Below are 27,501 nucleotides of genomic sequence, written 5' to 3'. Positions count from 1 at the left end.
ATGTTCCAGATGTTAATATATGCAACGTATCCAGATAACTGTGTAAGAAATCACTCAAAAGCTGGCAGTATTAAACAACCACCATTTAATGATGCTCATAGATTCTGTTGGCCAGGGATTTGGACAGGGCACAGTCCATAGCCTGTCTCTAGCTGATGATGTTTGAGGCCTCACCTGGGAAGACTTGAATAATTGGGGGCTGGAATTATCTAGAAGCTTCCAGATCATGTGTCTGGGCTCTGGGATGGGATGACTTGAAGGCTGGGCTTAGCCAGCACTGTTGACAAGAGACTTAGTTAGGTACACATTGCCTCTTTACATGGCTTGGCCATGGTAGAGTTCTGAGTATCCCAGTGAGGAACCGTCTGAGAAGAGAACATTTCAAGATGGCCAGTGAAAGCTGTATGTCTTTTGGAAATCTGACCTCAGAAGTCATATAGACATCACTTCTACCATACTTTATTGGTTGAAGCAGCCCATTTAGATTCCAGACAAATGGGCACATACCCAAGGAAGCCAATCCAAAGAGCCTCATCCACAGCTGGACTTGATTTAGATGACAAGACCTTGAACCTCCAGCCAAGAATTTGCATGTGGGAAGAATGTAAATAATTTGCAACCAGAAAATATGAGGGTAAACTGCAGGCCTTAAACTTCAGGACTTTATTATAGTGAATAATTTCCCACTAAACCCATATCCTCATCCTATTGTTTATGGAATAGTGGGAATCCTAGAGGAACAAGGAAGTATAACCTAGAGGAAGAAATTAAACACTAAGAATATACTCTGCCATATACCACACGGCTAGGTGTGTGGTATTGGATTGGTGGGGAGCAGAAGCCCCAAACCAATAAGGATTCATGTGCTTCCAGAATAAAAGTTAGTGTATGAAAAAGAAAGAAAGGACACAGCAGGGAAAATACACCACATCGTGAAGTCAGGACTGACCTGATGCTCACAAGACTTGGGCCTCAGTTGCAGAAGAAACATACTGTACTTTAACAAATAATTAAAAAAAACTTTATTAATAAGGAAAAAAAATTACAGAAAATTTAAACTTGCTTTTATGATTCATTGGCCTGTGTCCTATTCAGAAGGTGCGATTTCTCAGCACTAGGACCCAGGGCCTCATGCTAAAATCGAAGTGGAAGAAACCTTCCTTTGAAATGGTCATTCCGATAGCCAGTTCAATAGGTGTCAGTGGTTGATGTAGGCTTTGTGCCTCCTTCCTTCTTCTGTCTCCTCAAAAGATCTGTCATGGGAGGGGGAGGCTCTCAAATCTTCACCAAGCTCTGCGTTCATAATGGCCTAGGGTATGACATCCCCTAGAGCTGTTCACATATTTATAAGCTCCACTGAAAGACTGAAAAGCTCTCGGGACACAAGACGTTGAGTATGTGGTGTGGCATCTCTGACAAGCTCAGGACACACATTTCTGTGGAGGTCAGGAATTTTCCCTGACAGCTCCTCAGATGGCTTCATGATGGTGCCTCTCTGCTCTGCCTTTTGTCAGGGCAGCTCTGAGTAGCCCTTCTGGACTCCGGATTCTCTCTGCACCCCTACTTTTCTCATTGGCATCCTTTCCTCTGCGGATTCCTTGCCTGTAGCTGATGTCAGCCTCTGATTCTGTGAATGGTTCTCTCTGTGTTTTGCTATGTTCCCGTGGTGTCAGTCGAGCTGTTTGTCATATTCTTTAGGTCTTGAGGGAAAGAGCGCTGGTGGGAGTGGGCGGCCCGCTTGGGGCCATCAGCTCATGCAACCCAGGCTCCCTACCTGTCACATAGCAAGGACCAAGGAGCTGTGGTGGAAATCTGCTCTGCCAGGGGTGGATAAAATAATGTTGAAGGTTTAATCTAGGGGTTAAAACTATTCATTTCCTGTTCTGATGTGCTATGATGCACTCTCTCTGGGTCACAGTTTCAGGGGCTTTTCCTCCCTATTTCTGCTGAAAACTCTTGAAACACTAACTTGAAATAATCCAGAAAGAACCCCACCCCCACCCCATGACTGAGTTAACTTTACAGAGGGCTTCCCAACACAGTTCCACTCACATTTAGGATGTTCCTGCCACTCGGCTTGTAGAATCCACTTCTTACCTTTATTTTTAACTATGCCTGGGATAGTTAAAGACAACCTGTCTTGTAGAAAGTTTAGAAATGTGCGGCCACTTCCGGTGCCCCCTTAGCTTTCCATTTGCCATCTTTACCTCATTGATCAGTGTTGGCTAATTGATTGATTGATTGATTTTTTTTTTCCCCCCTCTAGAACTGCAGTTCTCATGTAAGAAGAGCGGTGGTCACCTGCTTTTCAGCGGGGTGCTGTGGCCGTCACGGAAACCGGCCTGTTCGGTACTGCAAAAGATGCCACTCGAATCATCACAGCAATGAGGTGGGGGCTGCCTCGGAGACGCATCTGTATCAGACCTCCCCTCCGCCCATCAACACTCGGGAATGCGGCGCAGAGGAGCTGGTCTGCGCGGTGGAGGCGGTGATCAGGTAACCGGCAGCGGGTTTCGGGCCCGCCCCAAACACCACCTTGGCTTTGAGCCACCCTGCGCGCCCCGAGATGTGTAAAGTTAATTCATCTTCAGGGGCTCCCAGCCCAGCCTCTCACCTGCCATCATGCAGTGACGATATTTTCATGCATTCATCCCATATTTATTTTATCGATGGTACCAGGCATGTGTTAGGCGCTTGAGAGACAGGAGAGAATACGATGGTGTCTGTGCCTTCAGGTTACTCTTGGAGGGACTATAACAACCGAAGCACGCAGTTGCCATCCACTGTGGGAAGTCCTGTGGGAGAGAGCTGAGGGTCTCGGGGGAAATGAAGAGCGAGGGGTGGGAAGAGGGGTACCCCCCAGCGTGCACAGTGAAGTGCGGGAGAACTCGAGGTAATTTGGTACCGGGGTAAACCCGCAGGCTCTGCCAAGACTGCAGGGTCCGGTTCTGCAGGCTTCGGGCTTTCCGTCCTATCACGTGACAGTAAAAGGAGCTTTGGAAATGATAATTTCCAGACTCGTTCTCTTTTTGTATAACATTCATCGAGGCAAGATTAAAAAAAAAAAATTAAAGAAATGGGGCGCCTGGGTGGCTCAGTGGGTTAAAGCCACTGCCTTCGGCTTGGGTCATGATCCCATGGTGCTGGGATCGAGTCCCCCGTTGGGCTCTCTGCTCAGCAGGGAGCCTGCTTCCCCCTCTCTCTCTGCCTGCTGCTCTGCCTGCTTGTGATCTCTGCCTGTCAAATAAATAAATAAAATCTTAAAAAAAAATTAAAGAAATAATATTAGAATGTCAGTTGTAGGAGTAGGGACTCTTCTGTGTCTCTTACTCCAGTGGCTGACAGGTGTAGAGATGCAATAAATGTTTGTCACATGGAACATTACAGAAAGTTTAGAAAGCGAAAAAAAAAATAGTCACCCATACTGCTATCATCATGGTCAGTTTTGCACATGTTCTTCTGGTTGTATTAAAATACACTCCTTATTTATGTGACTGTAATCACAGTGTATCTGCAATTCTTTTTGGTGTGTAACGTTATACCATGAGCTCTTTTGCATGTCATCATACAGTTTCCATGTTTACCATTTTTAGTGGCAACAAAATTTTCATCTAGATTATTTTCCCCCACCCTTAGATTTCTAGCTTGCTTCCATTCTTTATTATTACAAATTGCTCTTGATAAATATTTTTGTGAACAGTGCTGTTTCTGTATTTTTAATTTTCTTAGGGTAGATGACAGATATGGTTGGCTGGGTCAAAGGGTATGAATAATTTCATGGCTACTGATACATTCTCAAACTGATTTTCAGAGTGTGTATATGAATTTATAATACCAACAGCACTGTATGAAATGGCTAGTTTTTGCTACATCCTTGCCAACACTGGGTTTTTAAAATTTTTCTTTTTTAAAAAAGATTTTATTGATTTATTTGGGAGTGTGTATACAAGCAGGGGAGGGGCAGAGGGACAAGCAGATTCCTTGCTGAGTGGGGAACCTAACACAGAGCTCTATCCCAGGACCCCTGAGATCACCACCTGAGTGGAAGTCAGATGCTTCACCTATTGAGCCACCCAGGTGTCCCCACTAGGTTTTATTTTTTAAAGATTTTATTTATTTATTTGACAGAGAGACAGATCACAAGTAGGCAGAGAGGCAGGCAGAGAGAGAGGGGGAAGCAGGCTCCCTGCTGAGCAGAAAGCCCGGTTTGGGACTCCATCCCAGGACCCTGGGATCATGACCCGAGCCAAAGGCAGAGGCTTTAACCCACTGAGCCATGCAGGCCACCCTGGGTTTCATTTTTTAAAATTATGACTTGTTTAGCAGATTTGTTGCTCATTTTCAAATCTTTGAATATTAGGTATTGAATATTTTTCGATTTGGGTATAGACTCCTCAGTCCCTCCTTGGACCATGCATCTATGTCCACCGAACTTCAGATTAGACACAGGGGAAGTACTGATGTCTAGTGGGGTGGGCGGTGGCCTGGAAGCCAGAGCGCATCAGTCCTGCTTGATTCTAACTGACAGGAGGAAGCAGCCTCTTTGCCCCAGTCTGTTCATTTTTGAGATGGGGATGGAGTACAAGGAAGGGCCGGAAGTTAGGCCTGGGGGCGTAACTCCTGCCAGTTGAAAGGAGAGCGATGAGGCAGGCTTGAGGGAGTACTCATGAAGCAGGACCTCTGAATGGGTCACCGCCTGCGGTGTGCGTTTCGGCGGCCTGACCGGACGCTGCTCGTCTTTGGCAGCTTGTTGAAAGAGGCCGAGTTTCACGCAGAGCAGCGGGAGTGTGAGCTGAACCGCCGGAGGCAGCTGGGCCTTTCGTCTTCCCGCCACTCCCTGGACAACACTGACTTTGACAACAAGGACGATGACAAACACGACCAGCGCCTACTCAGTCAATTTGGAATATGGTTTTTGGTAAGAAAATAATTCCCCGCTTTCTTATTTCTCACGACCGCATTGCACCGATGAGGAACATTTCCTTCTTTTTAAAGAGGCAAATAGTAATTAGTGAAAAATTAATCGTAGCAGTGCTACTCTGCGTTCCAGGATAGTGACTGTCAACCCGGGGCTGCCTAGTAGATTTCCCCAGGAAGGCTTTTAAAGAATACCCAGATCCCACCCCAGAATCTTGGGAACTTTTTAAAAAGCTCCCCAGTTGATTCTAATGAATAGCCAGTATCAAGCCTATTGGCCAGACCCTGGGCTGTTTGAAATGCACCTTTGACAGGTAACGAATGGGAAAATTGCTAGGGTATGTTGTGAAACCTTGGAGTCAATATAATTTACAGATCATTCACATCCCATTTATATACATGACATTTTTCCTGAAAGTTCAGTCTCTGTGGTACTTTTTGTATAATTATGGCAAGTCTGCATCTAGCCAGAAAAAGTAGAGCCATATTAACACAAGGAAGTTGACTGTTTTTGACTGATTCACTGGCAACATTCATTCAGTAAAGATCAAACATTCTGTTTCCAAATTCTGCACAAGCTGAACTTGCCAGTTATGTAGAGAAGCAGGCTTTTGTTTTTGCCCATTGGAGACAGATTAAGTCTCCATTGGAATACATCTCTTTTATGCTTTCACATGGTTATCTGAAAAAGTCATGTTTTGTTTTGTCTTACCAAATTGGTATTTAATTGTTAATTTCACATGTTTTGCTCCTAGAACTTATTATCTAATGATACAATGATTGCTATTGTGAACTCTTGGAAGGCAAGGGTAGCATTTTCTTTATTCTGTATATTCCTGACCCCTACTAGAGTGCTTAATAAAAGATTATTACAGAATGAATAGTGAATAAATGATGAGCTGTTTTTAAAAGCCTATTTATAATGTGGTCAATTAGGGGGCTCTAAGCTTTCAGAATTATTACAGATAGAAAGTCCTTAGCGGAATATGATACTTTCAGAATGGAAATGTAGGTAGATTATTTTTTCACTGAAGGTATTTATGAAATTTCACTTTGCAAACTTAACTTTTTAAAAAGCATTTATCTAGTGTAGATTACAAAATAGATTTCTTATAGGGAAAAAGCCTTATTGAAAGGTGCAGTCTCCAGGGGAAATTACTGTTGCAATCCATCTTTTCGGCAAGGAACACAGTTTCTACATTAACCAATTCTCCGTCATTTATAAAACTGCTTATTTCAAATGGATTACTGAAAATTTTTTTTTTTTTGGCTTTTAAACGAATGTGTAATAATTATGTAGAGATGGATAGAGGCTGAAGCAGAGTCTAATCTGCCCATTTGCAGGTGAGCCTCTGTACACCCAGTGAGAACACACCTACGGAAAGCTTGGCCAGGCTGGTGGCCATGGTGTTTCAGTGGTTTCACTCCACAGCCTATATGATGGATGATGAAGTTGGGAGTTTGGTGGAAAAACTGAAGCCTCAGTTTGTCACCAAGTGGTTGAAGACAGTATGTGATGTTCGCTTTGATGTCATGGTCATGTGCCTTCTTCCCAAACCAATGGAATTCGCCAGGGTAAGTGGAGGCCCACAACTCGGACCTTGTTGGAGAGGCATTGGGAGAATCTCTGCCCTTAGTCATTAGCATGTTATCAGTGTCTGTAGAAGAGGGAGCGTCTCTCCTTATTTTAGTTAATACAGCTGAACTAGGTTGGTTGAGCGACTACATTTTAGGCGATGGGCTGCTCTGATGTTGGTTTGGGATGGGGAAGAATGGCAAGATGAATGTGTGAAGTATCTTTAAGAATTTAAGGGAGGATTCTTTCTGACATTGCTGAACATGTATTTTAATTAAGTAATGGGGAAAAAGAAAAGTTTCTCCCTGAGATTGCTAGAGCTCGGTCCTTTTCTGGTCTACTGTTTGTGGAAAGGCTAACATTTGGCTAGGAGCAACTTCTGTGGTTTCACATCTATTTCTAGAGATCAATGGTAGAAATCCCCGCCCTCCCATTTGGAATGCCAAAAAAGGCTTACTACGAAGTGCCAAAATGCTCCTTTTTCCTCTGACTCTGAGGACGAGTTTCTCTGAGCTCATCCCTTTGCTTCTGCCTCCGTGGATTATAGGCTCCAGATTTTTGGCTACTAAGACCCCATATTTTTTGAAACCAATATAATTTGTATCCAACCTAGCAAGGTGGATGTCCACAACCAGTTTTTGGCAGGAATATATGAAATTTTTTCAAGGTATTTTCTGAATTTTATTTGTGATTTTTGGGGTTGCTTTCAGTGAGATATTGAAGAGTTTTTCAGTCTGAATAAGACATTTCAGGATAAAATAGAGCACAGACCCTCTAAAGGAGTGGCTTTTATTAGATTTCTGGGACACGGAACAGTTCTGTTTATCAAGATACGCTTCTTTCTTCTTTGCTGCCACCTACTGACTCACATATAAAATTGAATTTTTGCATACTGGAAATTCCGTTTCATGGCATTCTTCGACTGTGTTGATACGTTTTCTGTTGTTTCTTTTGGAATAGTAAAGGATTGGTCTGCTCTGAACTTGAAAGATAAGAAGATTTGGGAGGAAAATTTTTCCCCTTCCAACGTGGGTCCAGTGGCTGAGGACCTGCGTATTAATCAGCCACAGACCAAGTCAGGAGAGAAAAGACAAAGTTTATTTACACTTACGCTCAGTACTCAGTCCATCACTGAATACTCGGTGATGGGTAATCCCTCAGTAGCCAGAAATAAAAGGTGTGTGTGTTGGGTGGGGTGGTGTAAGGGCTGGAATGAGAAGATACAAAAGGTTCTCTTGGGCTTTTTGATGTGAGCGGCACTGGGCAGTCTGTCTCCACAGGAGTGGAATTCACAGGCAACTCCCTTTAATGGAAGTGGTATTTTCCAGAAGCTCTGCTTCAGTCAGACAAGGGAAGTTGGGGTAAGGTTTCTCTCTGCATCTTCTTCCGCTCCAGTGTTCTCATTAAAATGATCTTTATACCAAGTCTGAGGGTCAGAGTGTTCCCACCATTTCTCCCATCTGAAACTTCTCCTGAAGTTTCAAAAAAGAAGCACGGTTGGTTGCTGTGGATTTGGGTTAGGAACTTGGAAGGGAGAGATCTGTAAAGGAGGTGAGGGCATAGATTAGGACAAGGAGCAGATGGGCAAACAAAACTGAGGTTAATGGTGAGAGTAGACTATAAACATAGTCTCTGAGGCCACAGGGCAGCCAGTCAAGATCTGTAGATGTTGGGCTTAACACACCTTTAGATGATGGAGGACATCAGTGCCCCTGGAGCAGAGCACGGCTGATGCGGGTGTTCGGTGAGCTTCCTGACTGGCCGAGGCTGTTGCCCCAGTAAGCCCTTTGAAGCTCTTAGCAAGTCATCTTGCTCTAGCTGGTGGGGGTTTGGAGCAAGACAGCCTAAATCTCAGTAAGGATTTGGGGGGTCAGGTTTTAGTTTTCAGTGATACCAAGTCAGCAGGGTGGGAGAAAAATTGGAAACATTAGTTACTAAAAAAATGTGCAAGACAAATACCATATGATTTCACTCATATGTGGAATTTAAGAAACAAAACATGAACATAGGGAAAAAGGAAGGAAAAATAAAATAAGATGCCATAAGAAACTCTTAATCATAGGAAACAAACTGAGGGTTGCTGGAGGGGAAGGGGCTTGGAGATGGGGTACCTCAGTGACAGGCATTAAGGAGGGCACGCGATGGAATGAGCACAAGGTGCTCTGTGCAACTGACGAATCACTAAATTCTACCTCTGAAACTAATAACACAGTATATGTTAATTAAATTGAATTTAAATAAAAATTTAAAAAGTGTGCAAGACAGCAGGATTCAGTTTATGAAGAGGTGAAAAATAGCTCAAAGACAATGAATAGGACTAGAATCTGATAACTCACAAGGGTGGGTTATAGTTTTCCACCGAAACATAAAATCTTTCTTTCCAATCACCCTCATTTTGATCAAAGATAACCAAAGTAAGATTACTTTTTCACAGAGTAAGTCTAGTCTTATTAAATTTGGCCTAATTATTTCTGTAAATGCAGCGAGAATGGTAATTGACCAAATAGAACTTTTCGATGTTCACTTTGCTGGAGTTTTTATGGAGAATCTCACATGGGGCTTTTATAAACCTCTAGGGGTCAGGATGCCAAGTCAGTAACTTGTCATCATACTTCATTTGTAGTGCCTATAGATTTGGGTAAATTTCTCTCTTTTTGAGTTCACCAAAATATTCTAAGCTTCCTGGGCTGGCCAGGGAGTGACATGTCTTGTTTGCTTAAAGGCAGGGATTCCCATAAGCCAGGTACCAGGCTGGTTCTTCCAAGAGGGCTTTGTAAGCATTTGCTCCTTCCTTAAAACGGCCTCGCCATATCTGATTCTATGCACATATTTGTAAAATATGACACCCCAGTCAAGGTCTTGGTGATATAACTAGCTTTTCCAATTATGCTCTAATACAAGGAGAACAGATTCTTCTTAAACTTCTGCATGAAAATAAGTATACTTACCAAGAGTTTCTGAACCTTGGAGGGATCAGACGGGGGGACAAAAAAAGACAAATGTTTCATTGTTGTTTACAAAGATGTAATCTACTAGGTTGTTATAAATTATAGATAACTTAAGAAAAACCTTCTCTCCAGAAAATAGAACAGTAAAGAGACAGCAATGCTTCAAACTAAATAAATAAATAAATAAATAAATAAAAATAAAAATGATCATCATTCTTCATAAGTTCATTCAGCCCCATGTAGTTAATTTTTGTTTGGCTTGATCTTGGGTTAGCAGTTGTATGAACCCATGAGCTTCTCTACCAGAATTCTGGAAGCCTGGCTCAGGCCCGTGGCATGCAAAGCCATCATATTGCCAGTCATAGTTCTTTACACGGGTCTCAGAGACAGTCCTTTTTACTGAAGTTAAAGCATTCTGTCTAGTGGCTGATTGCAAGAGCTTTCAGGAAAGCATCAAAATAAAACAGTAACAATCTGTAAATGATAAAAGACTTAAAATGGCTGTAATCAAAGATCTGATGAGAGTAACTGGAATTACAATCACATTCTGCTGTCGTTGTCAGCTATCGGGCAAAGCAGCATGAGGATGTGTCATGAGCAGGAAGTGCACTGACAAATTTCTAGAAGTTTCAGGGAACTCCTGAAGTGTTTGTATTAAAAACATTTACCTGTACAATTATAAGCTAGGGAAGGTTAAACATCTTTTTGTAATTGAAGATGCTTTTTGTGCAATTCAACATATCAAGTAAACCTGGTTAGTTTAATGTTTTTTGATTTTTGGGTTTTTTTACTAGAACAGTTAAAGTCCTTTGAGATTTTTCTAGGGGCCCTGTCAGAAATTTGAAAGTCAGTTTGAGATCAGGACTTAATTTAGGATTTGATTTTGGGAAGGTAAAATATAAAAGTTGTAAAAAATGTTAAAAGGTTTAAACACTTGCTTGACCAGGATCATGGGGTCATTGTAAAATAATATTTAGTTATCTGTGTAACCAAAATGACAAAATTTCCAAAGTAAATATAGTTTGTAACATGATTATTAAAAAAATCAGCTTTTTTTTTTTAATTGAGAAGACTTGGTTCTCTTAAGTAATTGAGGACATGATAAAGACAACATAAATCATAGGAAATTCTGGTAAGACACAGTCTTCATTTCCTAGACACATTACTGAAAAGGTAAAGAAAAACCTTTTGCAATTTCTTATTAAGACCAGACCAATAATCCAAGAAACTTTGTCCTTTTTAGAGAAAGAAAGCCAAAGTCAAGTTGTATACTGTTACACTATTAATATTAAAGCCCATTTAAAAAACCTTATAATTAATCCATTTCATCTTGGCCAGTTTGACCACACAGGCTGCTAAGATTTTCTCTTCTCTGTCCCTGCTCTCCACACCATCCCTTACAACTTTTTATTTCCATTCAGGTTTTTGTCCTTCACTTTCCTCTTTTTTATTTTATTTTTTTAAAGATTTTATTTATTTATTTGACAGACAGAGAGAGATCACAAGTAGGCAGAGAGGCAGGCAGAGAGAGGGGGAAGCAAGCTCCCTGCTGAGCAGAGAGCCTGACGTGGGACTCTATCCCACGACCCCGAGATCATGACCTGAGCTGAAGGCAGAGGCTCAACCCACTGAGCCAACCAGGCACCCACTTTCTTCTTTTTTAACCTGGAGATCCTCACACAACCTCTAAACAATGATGTTAGGACAGAATGTAATTTGTACATTCCTTGAATATTTTGCAAACAGTTTTTTCCTTCACTCATTATTTCTAATGGTTTCGCTTGCATATATTGATTATGCTTTTCAACACTTAACTAACCTCTATTTTTCAGAGAAAACTGGGAGGTAGACAGTTTGTGAATTGCCTGTCACTGACCAGCATTCTGTAGCATATTGGCAAATTTTATGAATATACTACCTTATAACTTCTGAGCTATTTGCTTCATAGTATAATTTCTCAGTATGGCAAAAAGAACATTTATTAACAGATCAAAGTATCTTTAGTCTCTCTGTCAAAATAAGGATCCCAAGGTAGATGAACTTATATTCAAGAATTAATGCTTCAGTGTTTTGTCTTATTTAGAAATGATCTAGATATTCAACGAATATGATCTAGATATTCAACGAATATCTAGATCATTTCACACAATTTAGTTTAACTGTAATTTCAAGCTGCCAAAAAGATTTTGGATGCTACTTCTTCCTTTTTTCTTTTTTTTTTTAAGATTTGTTTATTCATTTTATTTTATTTTTTATTTTTTTATTTTTTATTTTTTTATTTTTTTATTTATTTTTTTAAAAGATTTATTTATTTATTTATTTGTCAGACAGAGATTACAAGTAGGCAGAGAAGCAGGCAGAGAGAGAGGAAAAAGCAGGCTTCCCGCTGAGCAGGGAGCCCGATGTGGGGCTCGATCCCAGGACCCTGGGATCATGACCTGAGCGGAAGGCAGAGGCTTAACCCACTGAGCCACCCAGGCGCCCCTTTATTTTTTATTTTTTAAAAATTCATTTTAGAGTGAGACAGAGAGCATGAGTGGGGGGAGGGACAGAAGGAGAGGGAGAGAATCCCCAGGCAAAACACCATTTCCCCCACCGGCTGAGTGTGGAGCCTGACACAGGACTGGATCCCAGGACCCTGAGATCATGACCTGAGCCAAAACTAAGAGTTGACCACTTAACCAAGTGAGACACCCAGATGCCCCTGGAAATTACTTCTAATCAGACATATTATATAACACAACTATTGTTGAAATAAAGCTTCTCAGAATAATAATTTAACTTGGGGTGCCTGGGTGGCTCAGTTGTTTAAGCCCCTGCCTTCGGCTCAAGTCACCGTGTCAGGCTCCTTATTCAGCAGGGAGTCTGCTTCTCCCTCTTCCTTTGCCTGCTACTCCACTTGCTTGTGCTCTCTCTCTCTGTGTCAAATAAATAAATAAAATTTAAGAAAAAGAATAATCATTTAACTTAATTAAAATGAAATCTATTAGTTTTATAATCTTAAACATCTAGTAAGTATAGTATTAGCTTATTTGACTAGTAACCCCGTGTAGAATAAAATTGATAATCATACCATATTCAGTGCTGATAACTCAGAAGACACAACTGTTTTTACTAGACCAACAATGTAAACTTAGTCTTATTTATCAAATATTGACCCAAATTGCATGAACTTGATAAACATTTGGGTTACTTTCTATATTTCTGAGAGTTTGGGGAATATTTAACTTATATAAGCCCCCCCTTTTTTTTTCAAAAGATCTTATTTATTTGGCAGAGAGAGACATAGCAAGAGAAGGAATATAAGCAGGGGGGAGTGGGAGATGGAGAAGCAGGCTCCCGCTGAGCAGGGAGCCCAATGTAGAGCTTGATCCCAGGATCCTGGGATCATGACCCGAACCCAAGGCAGATGCTCAACCAACTGAGCCGCCCAGGCACCCCAACTCTTATGTTTTTAAAGCTCATTTGGAATAGAGATCTTTTAATGGATTTTATAGACTGATTTGTCAGTACCATTCAGAGGTAAGAAAATATCACATATATACATAATATACCTATACAAACATACAGGCAGACACGAATACAAGTCCCCAACTCATGATTTTTTTGACTTGACGATGGTGTGTAAACAATACACATTCAATAGAAACCTTACTTCAGAATTTGAATTTTGATCTTTTCCTGGGCTAGGGATATGCAGTACGATCCTCTCTCTTTTGATGCTGGGTAAGGGCCGTGAGCCTGACCTCCCAGCCAACCACGTGATCATGGGGTAAACAGCTACTACATTGACAGCCGTTCCGCACCCAGGCAACCATTCTGTTTTTCACTTGCGGTCCCCACGGTTCAGTACATTACATGAGATATTTAGCACTTCATTATAAGATAGACACTGTGTTAGATGATTTTTCCCAACTGTAGGCCCATGTGAGTGTCCTGAGCACAAGTAAGGTGTGCTAGGCTAACCTGTGCTATTTGGTGGGTTAGGTGTATTTTTTTTTTTTTTAAAGATTTTATTTATTTATTTGTCAGAGAGAGAGAGGGAGAGAGAGCGAGCACAGGCAGACAGAATGGCAGGCAGAGGCAGAGGGAGAAGCAGGCTCCCTGATGAGCAAGGAGGCCGATGCGGGACTCGATCCCAGGACGCTGGGATCATGACCTGAGCCGAAGGCAGCTGCTTAACCAACTGAGCCACCCAGGCGTCCCGGGTTAGGTGTATTAAGTGTGTTTTCAGCTTACATGATTTTTCAACTTACAATGGGCTCATTGGGTCGTAGTGCAATGATGAGTTGAGGAAGATCTGTTGACCTGAATAGGAGACTGTCATAGAAATACAAGAATCGCTAGTTTATATAAGAGTTGGTGCTTATATGCACTTTTCATCCTCACTGTTATTCAAATTCTGTTTCCAACAGATGGAACAAGTGGTTGACCTGTTCATTATAAAGGCTGAAGATTTTTATCAGTATGTGTGGAGGAGACCCTCACAATCTTTTTATTGGCCCTGATATGGAATCTCACGAAGGCTGGGGTTCAGCCTCAGACAGTTACTTATTTCAGTCGGCTAAGAAGTTAACTTTTTTTTTTTTAATTTTTAAGATTTTATTTATTTATTTGAGAGAGAGAGGGAGAGAGAGCACAGAGGGAGAAGGAGAAACAGGTTTCTCACTGAGCAGGGAGCCTGCTATGGGGCTCAATCCCAGGACCCTGAAATCATGACCCGAGCCAAAGGCAGATGCTTAACCAACTGAGCCACCCAAGCGCCCCAAGAAGTTAACTTCGTGAAGGCTGGGATATGCTAAGGACAATGACAATGGAGGTTTGCTAAGGGGGTTGTTAATTGGAGCTTCTCGGGTGGAGGAGTAAATGTCTCCTGTTTTAGGACAGTAAGCAATAGTACAAGTGAAAGCCAGGCACTGTGGGGCTGAGAGCCAGAGTTATTTTCTTAGATGTTTGCATCTCAGAGAGATAGTTCTGGGTGGTAGGAGATTTACATCTCAAAGGGGAGGAAAAAGATTCAAGCTTTTAGTCACTGGTCTGAGAGGGCTCAGGGAGGTATTTGTCTATTAGGTTTTGATTGGAGCAAATAATACATTCTCCCGTGGCATGGAGCTTTTATGAGCAAGCAGTTCAAGGCAGGAGAGGCGTGGGGGGGTGGACAACATTATTTGTGCTGAGCCTGAAGTCTTGAGCGTGTCCGGGTGGAGGTCTGAGTGGAGAGGAGGGCTCAGAGGAGTGGGCTTGAGGAGGCAAAGGCCTGAGACGGTCACTCCTGGAGTGTTTCTTCAGTGCAGGGACCCTCTTTTCCAATGTCCTGACTGTTTATAGTATCTGCAGGAATCTTGAGATGAAGAGGGGAGGCTTTGGGATTGATAATAAGCATGGATGGGCTTTGGGATACTTCTGGATCCATGATGATTCTGCAAAGATCCAATTAGTAAGGCGAGGACAGTTATTTTTAATTCTTCAAAGAATGAGATAGCAGACTTGCTAATAACGTTAGTGAAGGAGCTGGCCTGCCCGATCAACTGCGTTCATTTGAATTCTTTATAACAATGAGAGAAGATTTCCAGCTAAGGGGGAAAAACAGAAGATTCCTATATTCTAAGACATGTAGATTTGGAGCTGTGTGCCTTTGCAATATTTTTATAAATTGCTTGGCAAAGGCTTTAGGATGTTCCCCTTCCCTCTGAGTACACTTTAGCCCAATAAAATTTTGGAGGGAAGGCCTCTATAATAGCTCCTATCAAGCTCTGAATATGGGCCTCCAACTGGGTCATTCACAAGAGGAGGAGGCGGAGGGGAGTTCATGGTGGGGGCAAATTTTAATTTTTGTTCTAAATCTGATTTCTGTTCTAGAATTTTGCTAGGGAAGTCTTTTAGGGCTGGCTGTAATCTTTTGTGTGTCTCTTATCAATTTGATCCTCCCATATTGGTAATAGGACATTTGTTTAAGATGAGAACGTTCTAGAAATCTTTTTAAATATACCAGTTTTGCCAAGTCAAAGGATCCATTGTCTGGCTGTTGACAACTTAGGAACACCACGGAGATACTTGTTCCAAAATGTGACTCAAAACCAATAGGGCTTTACGTGGCTCACCTATACATTACACGGCCAAAGGAGTCTCAGCAGGGATATACACCCCACACTGCCAGCATTGTCAGTGTTAGCTCTTCTGAGTCTCTGTAACTGACAACAACAGTGACAACCCCAGAAATGTAGTCGCTTCCTAAAAATACCCAGTCAGTCATCTAGGATTTTGGACAATATGATACTAAATAGATATCTGAGCCTCTATTACTTTGATACATTTAATAAGAATATAAGATCGTCACCTAAAATTGGAATTACAAACAGAACCCAAATTTGTGACTTGAGTTTTTTCTGCACTGGAAAATTAACATACTACCTTACTTAGTAAAAATTAGTATGTCTTTTTTGTTCATGAATTCAACCTGCCTAAGAGCATTTTTAGGAAAAAAATTGTGGCATGATATGCAGCGGGAAAAAGAGTGCTCTTTGCCACTTTGTTTTCCATAATGAAAAATATTCAATGCAAAGTGCCCAGTAGTAGAAATCTATATTCTTCTGAAGCACAGGTGTGACTACACATATTTTAATGGGTTTGTCCAACTTTAGAAATAATAATACTCCAATAGTATAGTATTGTGTAGTATGCTCACTCTGTTATGAATAAAAATCTTGGGAATTTTAATTCATGTGTGATCTGGAAAGACTGCAGTAGATTAGTTCAAATTCAGTCTGGAATTGATATTTGGACCTACTTATAACGATTGTTTCTTTTTTTGTAACTAATGGATCCTAGTGGTTTACTGATTCTTACAGATCTCACACTGAAATACTTGGCCCAGGATTCCGATGTAATGGATTGTGGTCTTTCTCCATACCCGTTTCCTTTAGGAAGTCCTTAGAGTATAATCCTAACAGGTGCGTTTTACTCTTTTCCCCTGTGGCTGTGGAAATGCCACCAGGTTGGTGGATACTGGGATAAGTCCTGCAGCACAGTGACTCAGTTGAAGGAAGGGCTCAACCGAATCCTCTGCCTGATCCCCTACAATGTGATCAGTCAGTCTGTGTGGGAGTGTATCATGCCGGAGTGGCTGGAAGCCATCAGAACAGAAGTCCCAGATAACCAGTTAAAAGAATTCAGGGAAGTATTAAGGTGGGTAAGTAGTTTAATGAAGTCACCATAATTATAATGATGTCTAACATTTACTGAGCATGTAATATGTGCCAGGCATGGTGTTAAACATCTCATGTAATCTTTGTTTCTTTTTTAATAGACCTTTAGAGAAATTTGAAGGTGAAAAACAAAGCAGTTGCTAACAGTTGGGCTGAGATGACTTGGAATTGTTCAGAAAAGATTTTGTTCTGTGGAATAATAGATACACCATATTGTTTGCTTATTTTTAAATATAGTTATGATTTGGATAAAGTGGGGAAAATGCAAAGGGAAAATGTTCTTAGATGCTGGGGAGGAACTCCAATTCCTTAGAAATGCATTTCCTTCTGTTGAGCCTAGGATGAGTACAAACACTAAGTTAACAACCATATGAATTCTTCATACCTGTTCTAATGACATAAACTATTATAGTAAAATCAAACTTGATATTACCATTCAGAACACAGACCAATCAGAAGTGTTTGGGTCCCCCAGGTAAGGTAGAGTTAAAAATGCAGCGGGAGACCCTCATCCATGCCCATTGGTCATTTACTTCTGTTGGCTCTGCTTTCCAGCAAAATGTTTGACATTGAGCTCTGTCCTCTACCTTTTTCATTGGAAGAAATGTTTGGCTTTATTAGTTGCCGGTTCACAGGATACCCTTCCTCTGTTCAGGAACAAGCTTTACTGTGGCTTCATGTAAGTAGATGATACTTTTCATCATTTGGGGCAATAGTTCTTAGCCTGGAAATTTGAGATCCCTGGGTAGAGGAGCAGGAAGTTATTGCAAAGAGTCCATAAATTCACATGTTTGCTGAGGACTGTCTATAGACTAATAACTCACTGCACAGATGAATACCTAGATTTCAAATATATGTGGCTGTAGTTATGGTTAACAAAATACAGATTTATGCAACACCGTTACTGAAGTCATAATAGCTTTGGTCCTTATGTGTTTTTCCATCAATCGATGTAAAGGTACCATAGCTGTCTTGTGGGTGTCCTAATAAATCGTTTCATATTAAATACGTCCTTTACTTGGAACGGTTGACAGCTACCGACTTAGGGAGGCATTCCTGCTGCTCCCCCAAGCTTGGAATACTTTTCTGTCTGGTCTGCATTTGTAATCCAGCTTAACCTTAAAGCCCAACTCAAAAATGATCTCATCTATGAAGTCTGCTGCTGTTTCACACCCTCATTTTCCCTTCAGAATTCATTATTCCTTCCCTCCAGTATTCACATAGGCTCTTTGTGCAAATGTTACTCTGCCTAATATTCAGTTCGTTTTTGTCTCTTCCCCTGATTGCAGATGCCTGGAGGATGGGAACCAGGCAGGCCTTTTCATGTTTGAATTCATGCCTCCCTTCACCCTCTCCTCTCGGCATCTGGCACATGCCTCGTATTTATTTAGTGCACGTTCCTAAACATTTATTAAATAGAGTCGAGTGCGCAACAAGAAGTGTGGGTCAGTGTTTAGATTAGCCATGGGTGCTGTTACATTGCTGAATCACAGATGGGTGTGAAACCAAGAGCTTTTCAGGTCATGAGGATACCTTTCTGGGTTCTACATCGAGGAACGACACCTTTCATAACTGACAAAGAGCAAAGGGACGGGATTTTTTTTTTTCAAGTCACCTTTTGGACACTTTTCATACCCTGGTGGATCTCAATAAGATAATTTCTCATTTTAGGAAAGCCAGTCCTTCCACAGAGGGCTGGGTGTTGTCACTCAGTCGCCCGCACTTTAGGCTGAGTTATGGAGGGGTGAGTGCACAGGGCCGTCACCCTCTGGCCTCACCATGATGAGAGCAATCCCAGCTGTGTTTTAAAGGGCTTTCCCAGAGTGCTGGTTTGAAGACAGGGTGCTGTGGCTGAAGGTTTTAAACCACTGGTCTGACCTTTTGGGGAATAGTGTGAACAGAATAGTGATTGGCCTTGACTCATTTATTAATTAACTGTGGAAACATTTATAGACTTCCTCTGTGCCAGGCACTGTAATTGGCACTCCAATGAAAATGGGATAAGAAATGGTCCTTTCTTTATACTTCCTTTCTTCAGGGAGCTCACACTGGGAGAGACGGTATCAAACAATCAAATATGATGAAAAACAATTGCTCTAGTAAATGTGTATACAGAGTTCTATCCAAGGAAGCAGAGAAGAGGGGTGGATTAGTTCTGCCTGAAGGAAGGCGGCGTCGACTTTCAAAAACTCATTACAGAAAGAGAGTTGCTAGATTTTGGCAAGATACGTGAGCTGATGAGATGGGGCAGTCAGGTCCAAGGGGGGTATGGACTGGAGGAGGACTGCATGCAAGTTCCACTACTCCAGAAAGAAAGTGGTGAACTAAGCCACTATTCTATGGGAAGGAGGAGATGGTGTCAAGAGATACTTTGAAGTTTGAATAGAAATAACACGGAGATTATGGGATGTGGAGAGTGGGGAAGCTGGCAGGTTCAATAATAACTTTGATTTTTTAGTATGAAAAATTGAGGGTTGCTGTGCTGGTAGAATGTGCATAAGGCTAAATATCCTCATGTTCAATCGTTCGCTTTGGGAAAAAATGATAAATGCAGTTTTACTTTGAGTTTTAAAGTTTATGTTTTTTTTTGGGGGGGGGATATATGCCTTTTTTCCCCAGGTCTTATCAGAGTTAGACATCATGGTTCCACTTCAACTATTGATAAGTATGTTTTCTGATGGAGTTAATTCTGTTAAAGAACTGGCAAATCAAAGAAAATCAAGAGTCAGTGAACTGGCAGGGAACCTTGCAGCTCGAAGGGTAATTATTGCCACCACTGTTCTTGTCTTATTTGTTAAGATTTTGTCAATTCTACTGGCTCCAAAAGTAGCATCATAATAAACTTCTCTGAAAATGCTCTTTCATCCCATCTCACTCTGTTAATCTTTTAAATACATTAAATCATACAAGTCATTGTTTAAGATATGTTTCATATAATCATGGTCAATAAATTATCGAGTTTTTCTCCTGCCCATACTTGTTAACTATCTCTTACCCTTGATAAAAGCAAAAAGAGTTAGCTTGGAGGTATTATTCCTTTTTTTTTTTTTTTTTTTCTTTTGGTCTCCTGGTGAACAAGAATTCTTTACCAGCTGTTTGGCAGATGGGTGCTTCACTTTGGGGATGAGAAGTTGGGATGTTTTGTTCTATCATGTTTTGAGAAGATGTGATTGTCTGATGGTGACTGTGAGTGATGCTGTCACTGTGGACCCATTGAGCCCATTTTTTTTTGGACCCTTTTGTACCTTTGTGAATGAGAAAAGTCAACATGGTCTGGCCTAAAGTGTAGGAAAACTATTGGGACTCTTTGATATGTTGGAGCACCTCAGAGAGCTTCTGTTGATGTGTTGATATTCCCAGATAAGGATCAGTTCTGGCCAGGGTCACTGTCATGGGATGGTAAGCAGGGACTCTGCTCAACTTGCCCTTATCAGCCTCCCCATACCATTTTCCTAGTGTCATTCCTACCTGATATCTAGGGATTAGGAAATATGTCAAAGTCGTGGGATCATAGTTTGCATCCAGTGCTTTCTTTTGATTTTAATCATTACTTTTTTTTCTCATCTGCCTCATAGGAACCAGCTGGCAAACATTTATATTTTGTTTCTTTTTTCCGTAATCTTTAGTTGACTAGTTGGTGCTTTCTACTGGGCAATGTGTTCACAAGAACGGTGTGAGGCATTTGGAGAAGAACTCATTATCCTCATTTTATCAATACTTAACCTGAGGTTCAGTGGGCTGAAGTGATTTGCCCTAGATAACACTGTCAATATCCAGGTATTCTGGTTCTTGATGGGGTACTCTTTTTTTATTTTTTATTTTTTTTACTCAAATATGGTGCTCAGGGAACTTGCTAGTTGTTAAAGAGATTTTTTTTTTAAGATTTTATTTATTTACTTGAGAGAGAGAGAGAACATGAGAGGGGAGATGGTCAGAGGGAGAAGCAGACTCCCCACTGAGCAGGGAGCCCGATGCGGGACTCGATCCCGGGACTCCAGGATCCTGACCTGAGCTGAAGGCCGTAGCCCAACCAACTGAGCCAACCAGGCTCCTCTAAAGAGATTTTTAAGAGGGAAAATTTCAGAGGGATATATAGTACAGATATGTCAGTAATTATCCTGCTACAGAACTTATCCCAGATGGTTCAAATGAAAGACTTTCATGGAGATTCTGCCTATAGAGTTATGGGGAAGATTAAGGGAGCAGTAAGGGTTGGTGAGGCACCTAGATGCCAGTAACAGCTCAGTGGGAAGCCATTATAGCCCCCAGGGTGGAAGGAACAAAAAAAAGAGTCCCTGGAGCCCATTAAGAGCTGAAATGTTAAGGAAAGACAGGCTGGAAGAACGATGGAGAGACTGCCAAGGCTGTAGCATCAAAGTAGGCTGGGGATGGACATATACTTCCACCCCTCTCCCCTTCAGCTGCAGGGCTTCTACTGGTGCCCCCATTGACTGAACCTACCTAGAAGCCAGCTAGCAAGAAAGCCAGGAGATACTCTGACCTTGGCATCCTTGGGCATAGAGCAGGGCAGAGGAAGGCAGTGAGGGGCTTGAATTAGGCAAATAGACAATAACCAGTACAACAGGTTTGACATCTACTGTTTACACATGGTAGTTTAATAATTATAATATCCAGATGCCATTCTTCTTTAACCAATCACATTAAACAGATTTTGTGCTTATGATTCTAAAACTGATCTTGTAATATTTTATAAGGTCTCATTTTTCAGGTTATGGTTTTAGGTAGTTTAATTTAGTTTAATTGGAAATGTGGATGGGAAGAGCAATATAATGGTAAAGACAGCTACCTTCATTCTTCAAGGTGATAATATTTCATTCACCTGACCATTAGTCACAAAGTTTGGATGATTTTATTTCCTTTTTTTTTTAATAGACATGAGCCCTCATGTCAGTGATTTTATTTCTTATTTTTATATTTTGAGAAGATCTATACTATTTGGAAGTACTAATTTTGTTGACTAAGGAAGGAAATCAGTGTGACAGCTGGAAATACCTTCCCTGAGACCCCAGATATTTTATCTAGCCCTTTTGGCTTCTGTGAGTTCCCTTACATGTGTTGATGTTCTTTCTTCTAGGTGAGTGTTGCCTCTGATCCGGGCCGGCGAGTTCAGCACAATATGCTGAGTCCATTTCATAGCCCTTTCCAGAGTCCATTTCGGAGTCCCATGCGTAGTCCATTTCGTAGCCCTTTCAAGAATTTTGGACACCCAGGAGGAAGGACTATTGACTTTGATTGTGAAGATGATGAAATGAATCTAAATTGTTTCATCCTCATGTTTGATCTTCTCCTGAAGCAGGTAGCTGAAGCATGAGCTTCCTTTAGTTCTGCGGTGAAGAATAAGGGAACGCATTGTACAGTGATTCTTGCTATGTATTGGACTCTTGCTTATGAAATGATGCAACATCACTCAAGACATTCTGAAAACTCCTTTCAGGATTCCCTAGGGAATCTGAAAAACACTGTATGAATATCTCCAATGATGTTGACATATGAGAATGGATGTGAATTTTAGAAACACTCTAGCATCGTTAGAATTGATTCTATTGAACAAATTTGGTGAACCGAGTGATGCTATTATTGGGAAGGGCAAGGTGCAGCTCTATAGTGATGGGCTGATTTAAATGTATTGCATAAATCGATTTTTGAAGGTAATTTCAGAAGAGACATATAAAAGTCTTTAATCAGGAGAACATTTCTTAATTTTTTGTTCTGAAATAATTTCAGACTGATGGAAGAGTTGTTAGAAACGTACGGGAATTCCCGAATATGCCTCCCCCAGATTGTCCAGATATTAACATTTATTATATTTCTTTCTCTCTCTCTATCTGTATATGTATGTATGAATTGTAGAAATTTTAAAATAAACACTTGAAGGTAAGTTGCAGATGTGATGCCCCCTTGGCCTCAAACACTTCTGTATGTATTTCCTGAAGAATAAGGACATTTTCATGTATAACCAAGTACAAAATCAGGAAATCAAAGTCAAGAAATTAATATTGTTATAATACTATTATCTATTATCTGACCCACAGAAATTAATCATTTTTTTAAATTGACGTAATAATTAAATCTTTATAGTAGAAGAAAAAGATGTTTTTGATCTAGGAAACAATCCAGCATCACTCCTTGCAAGTATTTGTCCTGTCTCCTTAGTCTTCTTTCATCCAGACAGTTCTTAAGTCTTTGTTCATCCTTCATCTTGACATTTTTGAAGACTGCAGTCCAGTTATTTTTTAGAATGTCCCTCAATTTGAGTTTGTGTGATGTCACGAATCTATTTGGGTTAAACCTTTTTTGGCAGTAATGCCACTGGTGTGATGTTATATCCTTTCCAGTGCATCATATCAGGAGTCACATGGCATGATAATGTTGCCTTACTAGTGGTGATAACTTGGTTAAGGTGATTTCTCTACTCCAAAATCCCTACTTCTCCCTTTGTAATTAGTAAGTAACCTGCAGGCTGAGATTTCCTGTTCTCATCAGACTTTTACCTACTGGTTTTAGCATCCAGGGATGATTCATGCCTGGATCAATTATAGTGATCCTGGTTAACAAAAGGATAATTTTTTCATTTCATTATCTTTTATTAGCTGGCATTCTACCGAAGAAATAGTTTTCCTTCTCTCATTTCTGTATTTATTTGTTCATCTTCTTATACCTGCAGGTACTCATGAATTCTTATTTTATTCAGTGAGTTAAAATCTACTATTATGATTACTTGTATTTTGATGCTCATATTGTCCCATATTTGACTAGTGGGAGTCCCTTCCTTTGTTCTTTTGACATATTACTCATCATTCTTTGAACACTTCCTTAATTTCTAGCATGATAAGATGTTCCAGGCTCATTTTATATTTTCCTAGCCCCAACCTTGAAATCAGCCATTTCTCCAAGGAGCCCTGGTTCCTCTTAGTGGATAATGGATAATGGTATTTAGAAACCAAGATCTGGACACTAGGTGAGGAGCAGCATTTTTTAAATGTGTAAAATCTCACAAAATGATAAGTTTAAAAAAAAATCTCTCTTTTACGTGTCCTATATGATTTTAAAAATAATTCCCACTGTTTGTCTTATGTTTATATTCTTTTTTTAAAAAAATCTGTGGAAAATAATATATACTCATGGTCTAAAATCCTTATTACCCTTAAATAACTTAATATAATTGTCAGATAGTAAAAATTATCCCCAGTTAATATACTAATGGAATATTGGACAAAGAACCAAATTCCTTCTTTTTTCTTTTCTCTTTCTTTTCCCTTTCCTTCTTTCTTTTTCTTTCTTTTTTTTTTTTTTTCTTGCCTTCATTTTGATGTTTTTCAGATGGAGTTACAAGACGATGGGATCACAATGGGTTTAGAGCACAGCTTATCAAAGGACATCATTTCCATTATAAACAATGTCTTCCAAGCCCCCTGGGGGGGCTCTCACACCTGCCAGAAGGACGAAAAAGCAATTGAGTGTAACTTATGCCAGTCTAGTATTCTCTGCTATCAGCTTGCTTGTGAACTCCTGGAGAGACTAGCTCCTAAAGAAGAAAGCCGGCTTGTGGTAAGAAGTCAGAGAAATGAGAGGACTCATATCTGACAGTGGTAATGACGGTAGTAGCTGGTATAATGGGGTCTTCCTCCAGTAACATTGTATGCTCCATGCTGGGCTATACGTGAGACTGTTAAAAAGAAAGTTTTCCTGTTCCTTCTCCCAACTAATTCTCCTGGGAAGGGATATGAGCTAGAGCTACATTATCCAGAATTCTTGAGTCTTGAGTTACGGTTGTTGTGCATTCATTCATATAATTTTCATAAATATGAAGCATTACTGGTATTCTTAAAATAACTTTTATTACAAAGTTCAGATAGCAGTAAATACTACAAAATATACATGTCAAATATCAAGTAAGTAGATTGGAAACAGATCACGAATTCCTGGGTAACCCCAGTTTATAAAACCCATTGACTTCATCAACCACCAGTAAAGGCTTCATTTTATTTTCTGTTTTCCAAGAAAATGGTTTCAGTAGAGAACAACTAATATATACCACACATTAGCTACTCCATATGTTCGTTATTTCTTGCTTAGCCAGTTTTCATTTAAGGCACATACACATACCACCAAAATACCTTCATGCCATCAAAAGGAGGTGAATCTGAATTATTTGGGCCAGTGTTTGCTATCTTCTCTATTTCTTCCTTTCCCCTAATGTTTAGCTAAGTAGAAAGTGACTTCTTTTTTTTTTTTTCTTCAAGATTTTATTTATTTGAGAGAGAGAGAGGGAGCATGACCAGGGGCAGAAGGGCAGAGAGGGAGAAGCAGACGCCTGCTGAGGGCGGAGCTCGATGCGGGGCTCCATCCCAGGACTTGGAGATCATGACCTGAGCCAAAGTTAGCTGCTTAACTGACTGAACCACGCTTTTCTATCCCTAAGTAGAAAGTGAATTCTTAAAAAAGTTTTTTTGAGGTATAACATACATGCAGTAAAGTGTTTCTTCATTTTTAAATACCTTTCGCCTACTAAACTTATTCGTCCTCTATGTTGCAAAATAACCTCCCTGGACTATGGTCTTTCAGCATTATCATTGGGTAACCTCACTACAAAACAGTCCTGGTCCTAGCGACCTAAAATAAAATCAAGACGCTTAAAAGCTAATCAGGGAGATGTTTAAATAAATGAAAAACCATTAGCATGATAAGGGTGACGGGAGAGGTCTGAGCAAGGGAGCTATGGGGGCAGAGAAAGGACAGCAGATCCAGCTTGGAGGTGTGATGGGGAGGAAAGAGAGCTCCTGGGCCATATTTGCAGGAGTGGAGTTAATGAAATGAAGGCAGTGGGGTAGAAGGACTTTTGAGACCCAGAAAACTCTCTGTGTAAGTGATCCAGAGGAAAGCAGGGAATGAGACACTCAGGAATCCGCAAGCCGTTGAGTGTGTGGTGAGTGAGTGGGAGGGAGTGACAGCCGGGTCCAGCAAGACGGACTTGGTCTTATTTTCCCCTTCATTAAGGGCTCTGTCTGCCAGACTCAGAAGTTTGGGTTTTGTCTTGGTGAATGGGGGAATCCTGAAGGATTTAATCAGGGTGCGGATACAATGTGATGAATTAGAGAAAAGAGAGTTTGGGGACACCCGGGGACAGGAGTCTAGTCAAGGAGGCTAGCGTGGTCTCAGGATAGAGATGCGAAGTCTGAATGAAAACAATGGTGGTGGCGATCAGAGCAGAGGCAGGCCTGGCGGGTTTTTAGGCAAGAGGGTCAGCAGTGTCTGGTGTTTAGCTGGTGTTGAGGTATGGGCAAGTGGAGGGCAAACCCCTGTTTTCTGGCATGGGAGCTGATAACATTGCTATTTATAGAAGAGTATTAGAGTAGCAGAAGTGGGTATGATGCAGGCACAGTCAGACATAGCAGGTTGAGATGCCTTTTAGCTATCCAGGTAGGGGTTGTCCTTCCCTGTCAGGTATGTGGATCTGGTTTTTTGGAGGAAGGTCAGGAGTAGGTAAACGTTTGGAGCCACCCACATATTGTGCTGGGATGTGTGGAATGAGAAGAGGAAAGCTAGCTAACCACGTCTAGCGTTCTGGGAAGGACCAGCTCTTAAGAGGGAAAACAGGGGACCTGAAGACTTAGAAATAAATTGAGATGAGGCCAGAGACACAGGGGAAACAATGAGAAAGAGCAAGGACTCCAAAACTAAGGAAGAAGGCAGTTTAGAAAAGGAAAGAATAGCCGATCATGTCAGGAGAAGAGAGGAAAGATACAGGACTGAAATGTGCCCAGGGGATCCCAAGAGGGAGGGTCGCCTCTGCCCTTGGGGATGGCAGTAACCATGGGTTCCCATAGCCTGTGGTTTAAGAACAGGATCAGCTGAGGATGCGGCTTTGTCAGGTGCAGACTTCTGGTTCAGGGAGGGCATGAGAGGGTAAAGAGATGGAGGCAGAGGCCCTGACCCCGTCCTGTCCCCAGAGGGCTTTCTGTTTTGTGTCTGTCTTTCCAGCACCATCCTGGGAAACAGGGAGGAGTAAGCATAAGTATAGAGAAACCGAGCCATGAAACCATTCTCCTATCCGCATGATGCTTTGTCATGCACTTGTCACGGGCTGAGAATAACACATTTGGAAGCTGAAGGATTCCGTTTTCCTCTCCCGAATGTTTATGGGAGAGATGCTCATCAGTAAAAGAGGGCTATTTTGTAGAACATTCCAAACTTCTGGGTGTCCACTGTGCGAGTCAGCCTTCTTTGCTCTTCAGTCCTCTTCCTGGGACAAGTGGGTGACAATGGGGCAGAGGGACTAGCAGGAGGCTTGAGCTCAAGATGGGCGACACCAGTCCCTGCCATTTGGGAGGATGATTCCAGAGCCGTGGGTTATCAGCAGGGAACACTTTACCGTAGTGAACTGCATGAAGCTCACTTTACAATGTGATTTTGTGCCTTGCTCATGGGTGACCTAGGGAAAGGGTCAGGCTGAGCAAAACTGGGAAGTTGGCGGAGATATTCTCCAGGGCCCTCGCAGCCCCTGTGTCCCTCTTGAGCTGGCTGTCAAATAATTCTTGAAAAAAACGTGTACTGGTTAAATTGTTAGCTAATAGAGTATGATTTTAGAGGAAGATATTTGAAGTGGGACCTGAAGGAAAGAAAAAGGCTGGAATTGGAGCTTAACTGGAGATGGATATTTTAAGCGGCAGCTGTAACTAGTGCTCTCTCTCTCTTTTAATCTTCCCAATTTCACCTATTTCTGCATCTGGTTTTATACATATGTATTGTATCTGACATGTATTGTCTATAAATACATCGTACATACTATAGTCACGTGGTGCAGTCCATCTCCAGAACTTAGTCATCTTGCAAA

The 27,501-nt window shown here is 41.2% G+C and overlaps 1 protein-coding gene across 9 annotated transcripts in view; it reads left to right on the top strand.

Annotated features, from left to right (window-relative positions):
* Positions 1-27,501, top strand: part of UNC79 (unc-79 homolog, NALCN channel complex subunit) — a 238,462-nt gene that overhangs the window by 101,498 nt on the left and 109,463 nt on the right. For all 9 annotated transcript variants that reach the window (XM_032837360.1, XM_032837355.1, XM_032837353.1 and 6 more), the window contains 8 exons: positions 2,267-2,496; positions 4,747-4,918; positions 6,262-6,492; positions 16,436-16,626; positions 17,202-17,325; positions 19,266-19,406; positions 21,742-21,963; positions 23,988-24,215. In XM_032837360.1, the coding sequence (XP_032693251.1) occupies positions 2,267-2,496; positions 4,747-4,918; positions 6,262-6,492; positions 16,436-16,626; positions 17,202-17,325; positions 19,266-19,406; positions 21,742-21,963; positions 23,988-24,215 (1,539 nt within the window). The remainder of the gene's footprint in view (positions 1-2,266; positions 2,497-4,746; positions 4,919-6,261; positions 6,493-16,435; positions 16,627-17,201; positions 17,326-19,265; positions 19,407-21,741; positions 21,964-23,987; positions 24,216-27,501) is intronic.

This window comes from Lontra canadensis, unplaced genomic scaffold (genome assembly GCF_010015895.1).
Source record: "Lontra canadensis isolate GAN:19392208 unplaced genomic scaffold, GSC_riverotter_1.0 scaffold98, whole genome shotgun sequence".
Lineage (NCBI taxonomy): Eukaryota > Metazoa > Chordata > Mammalia > Carnivora > Mustelidae > Lontra > Lontra canadensis.
This window is presented reverse-complemented; position numbering and strand designations above follow the sequence as displayed.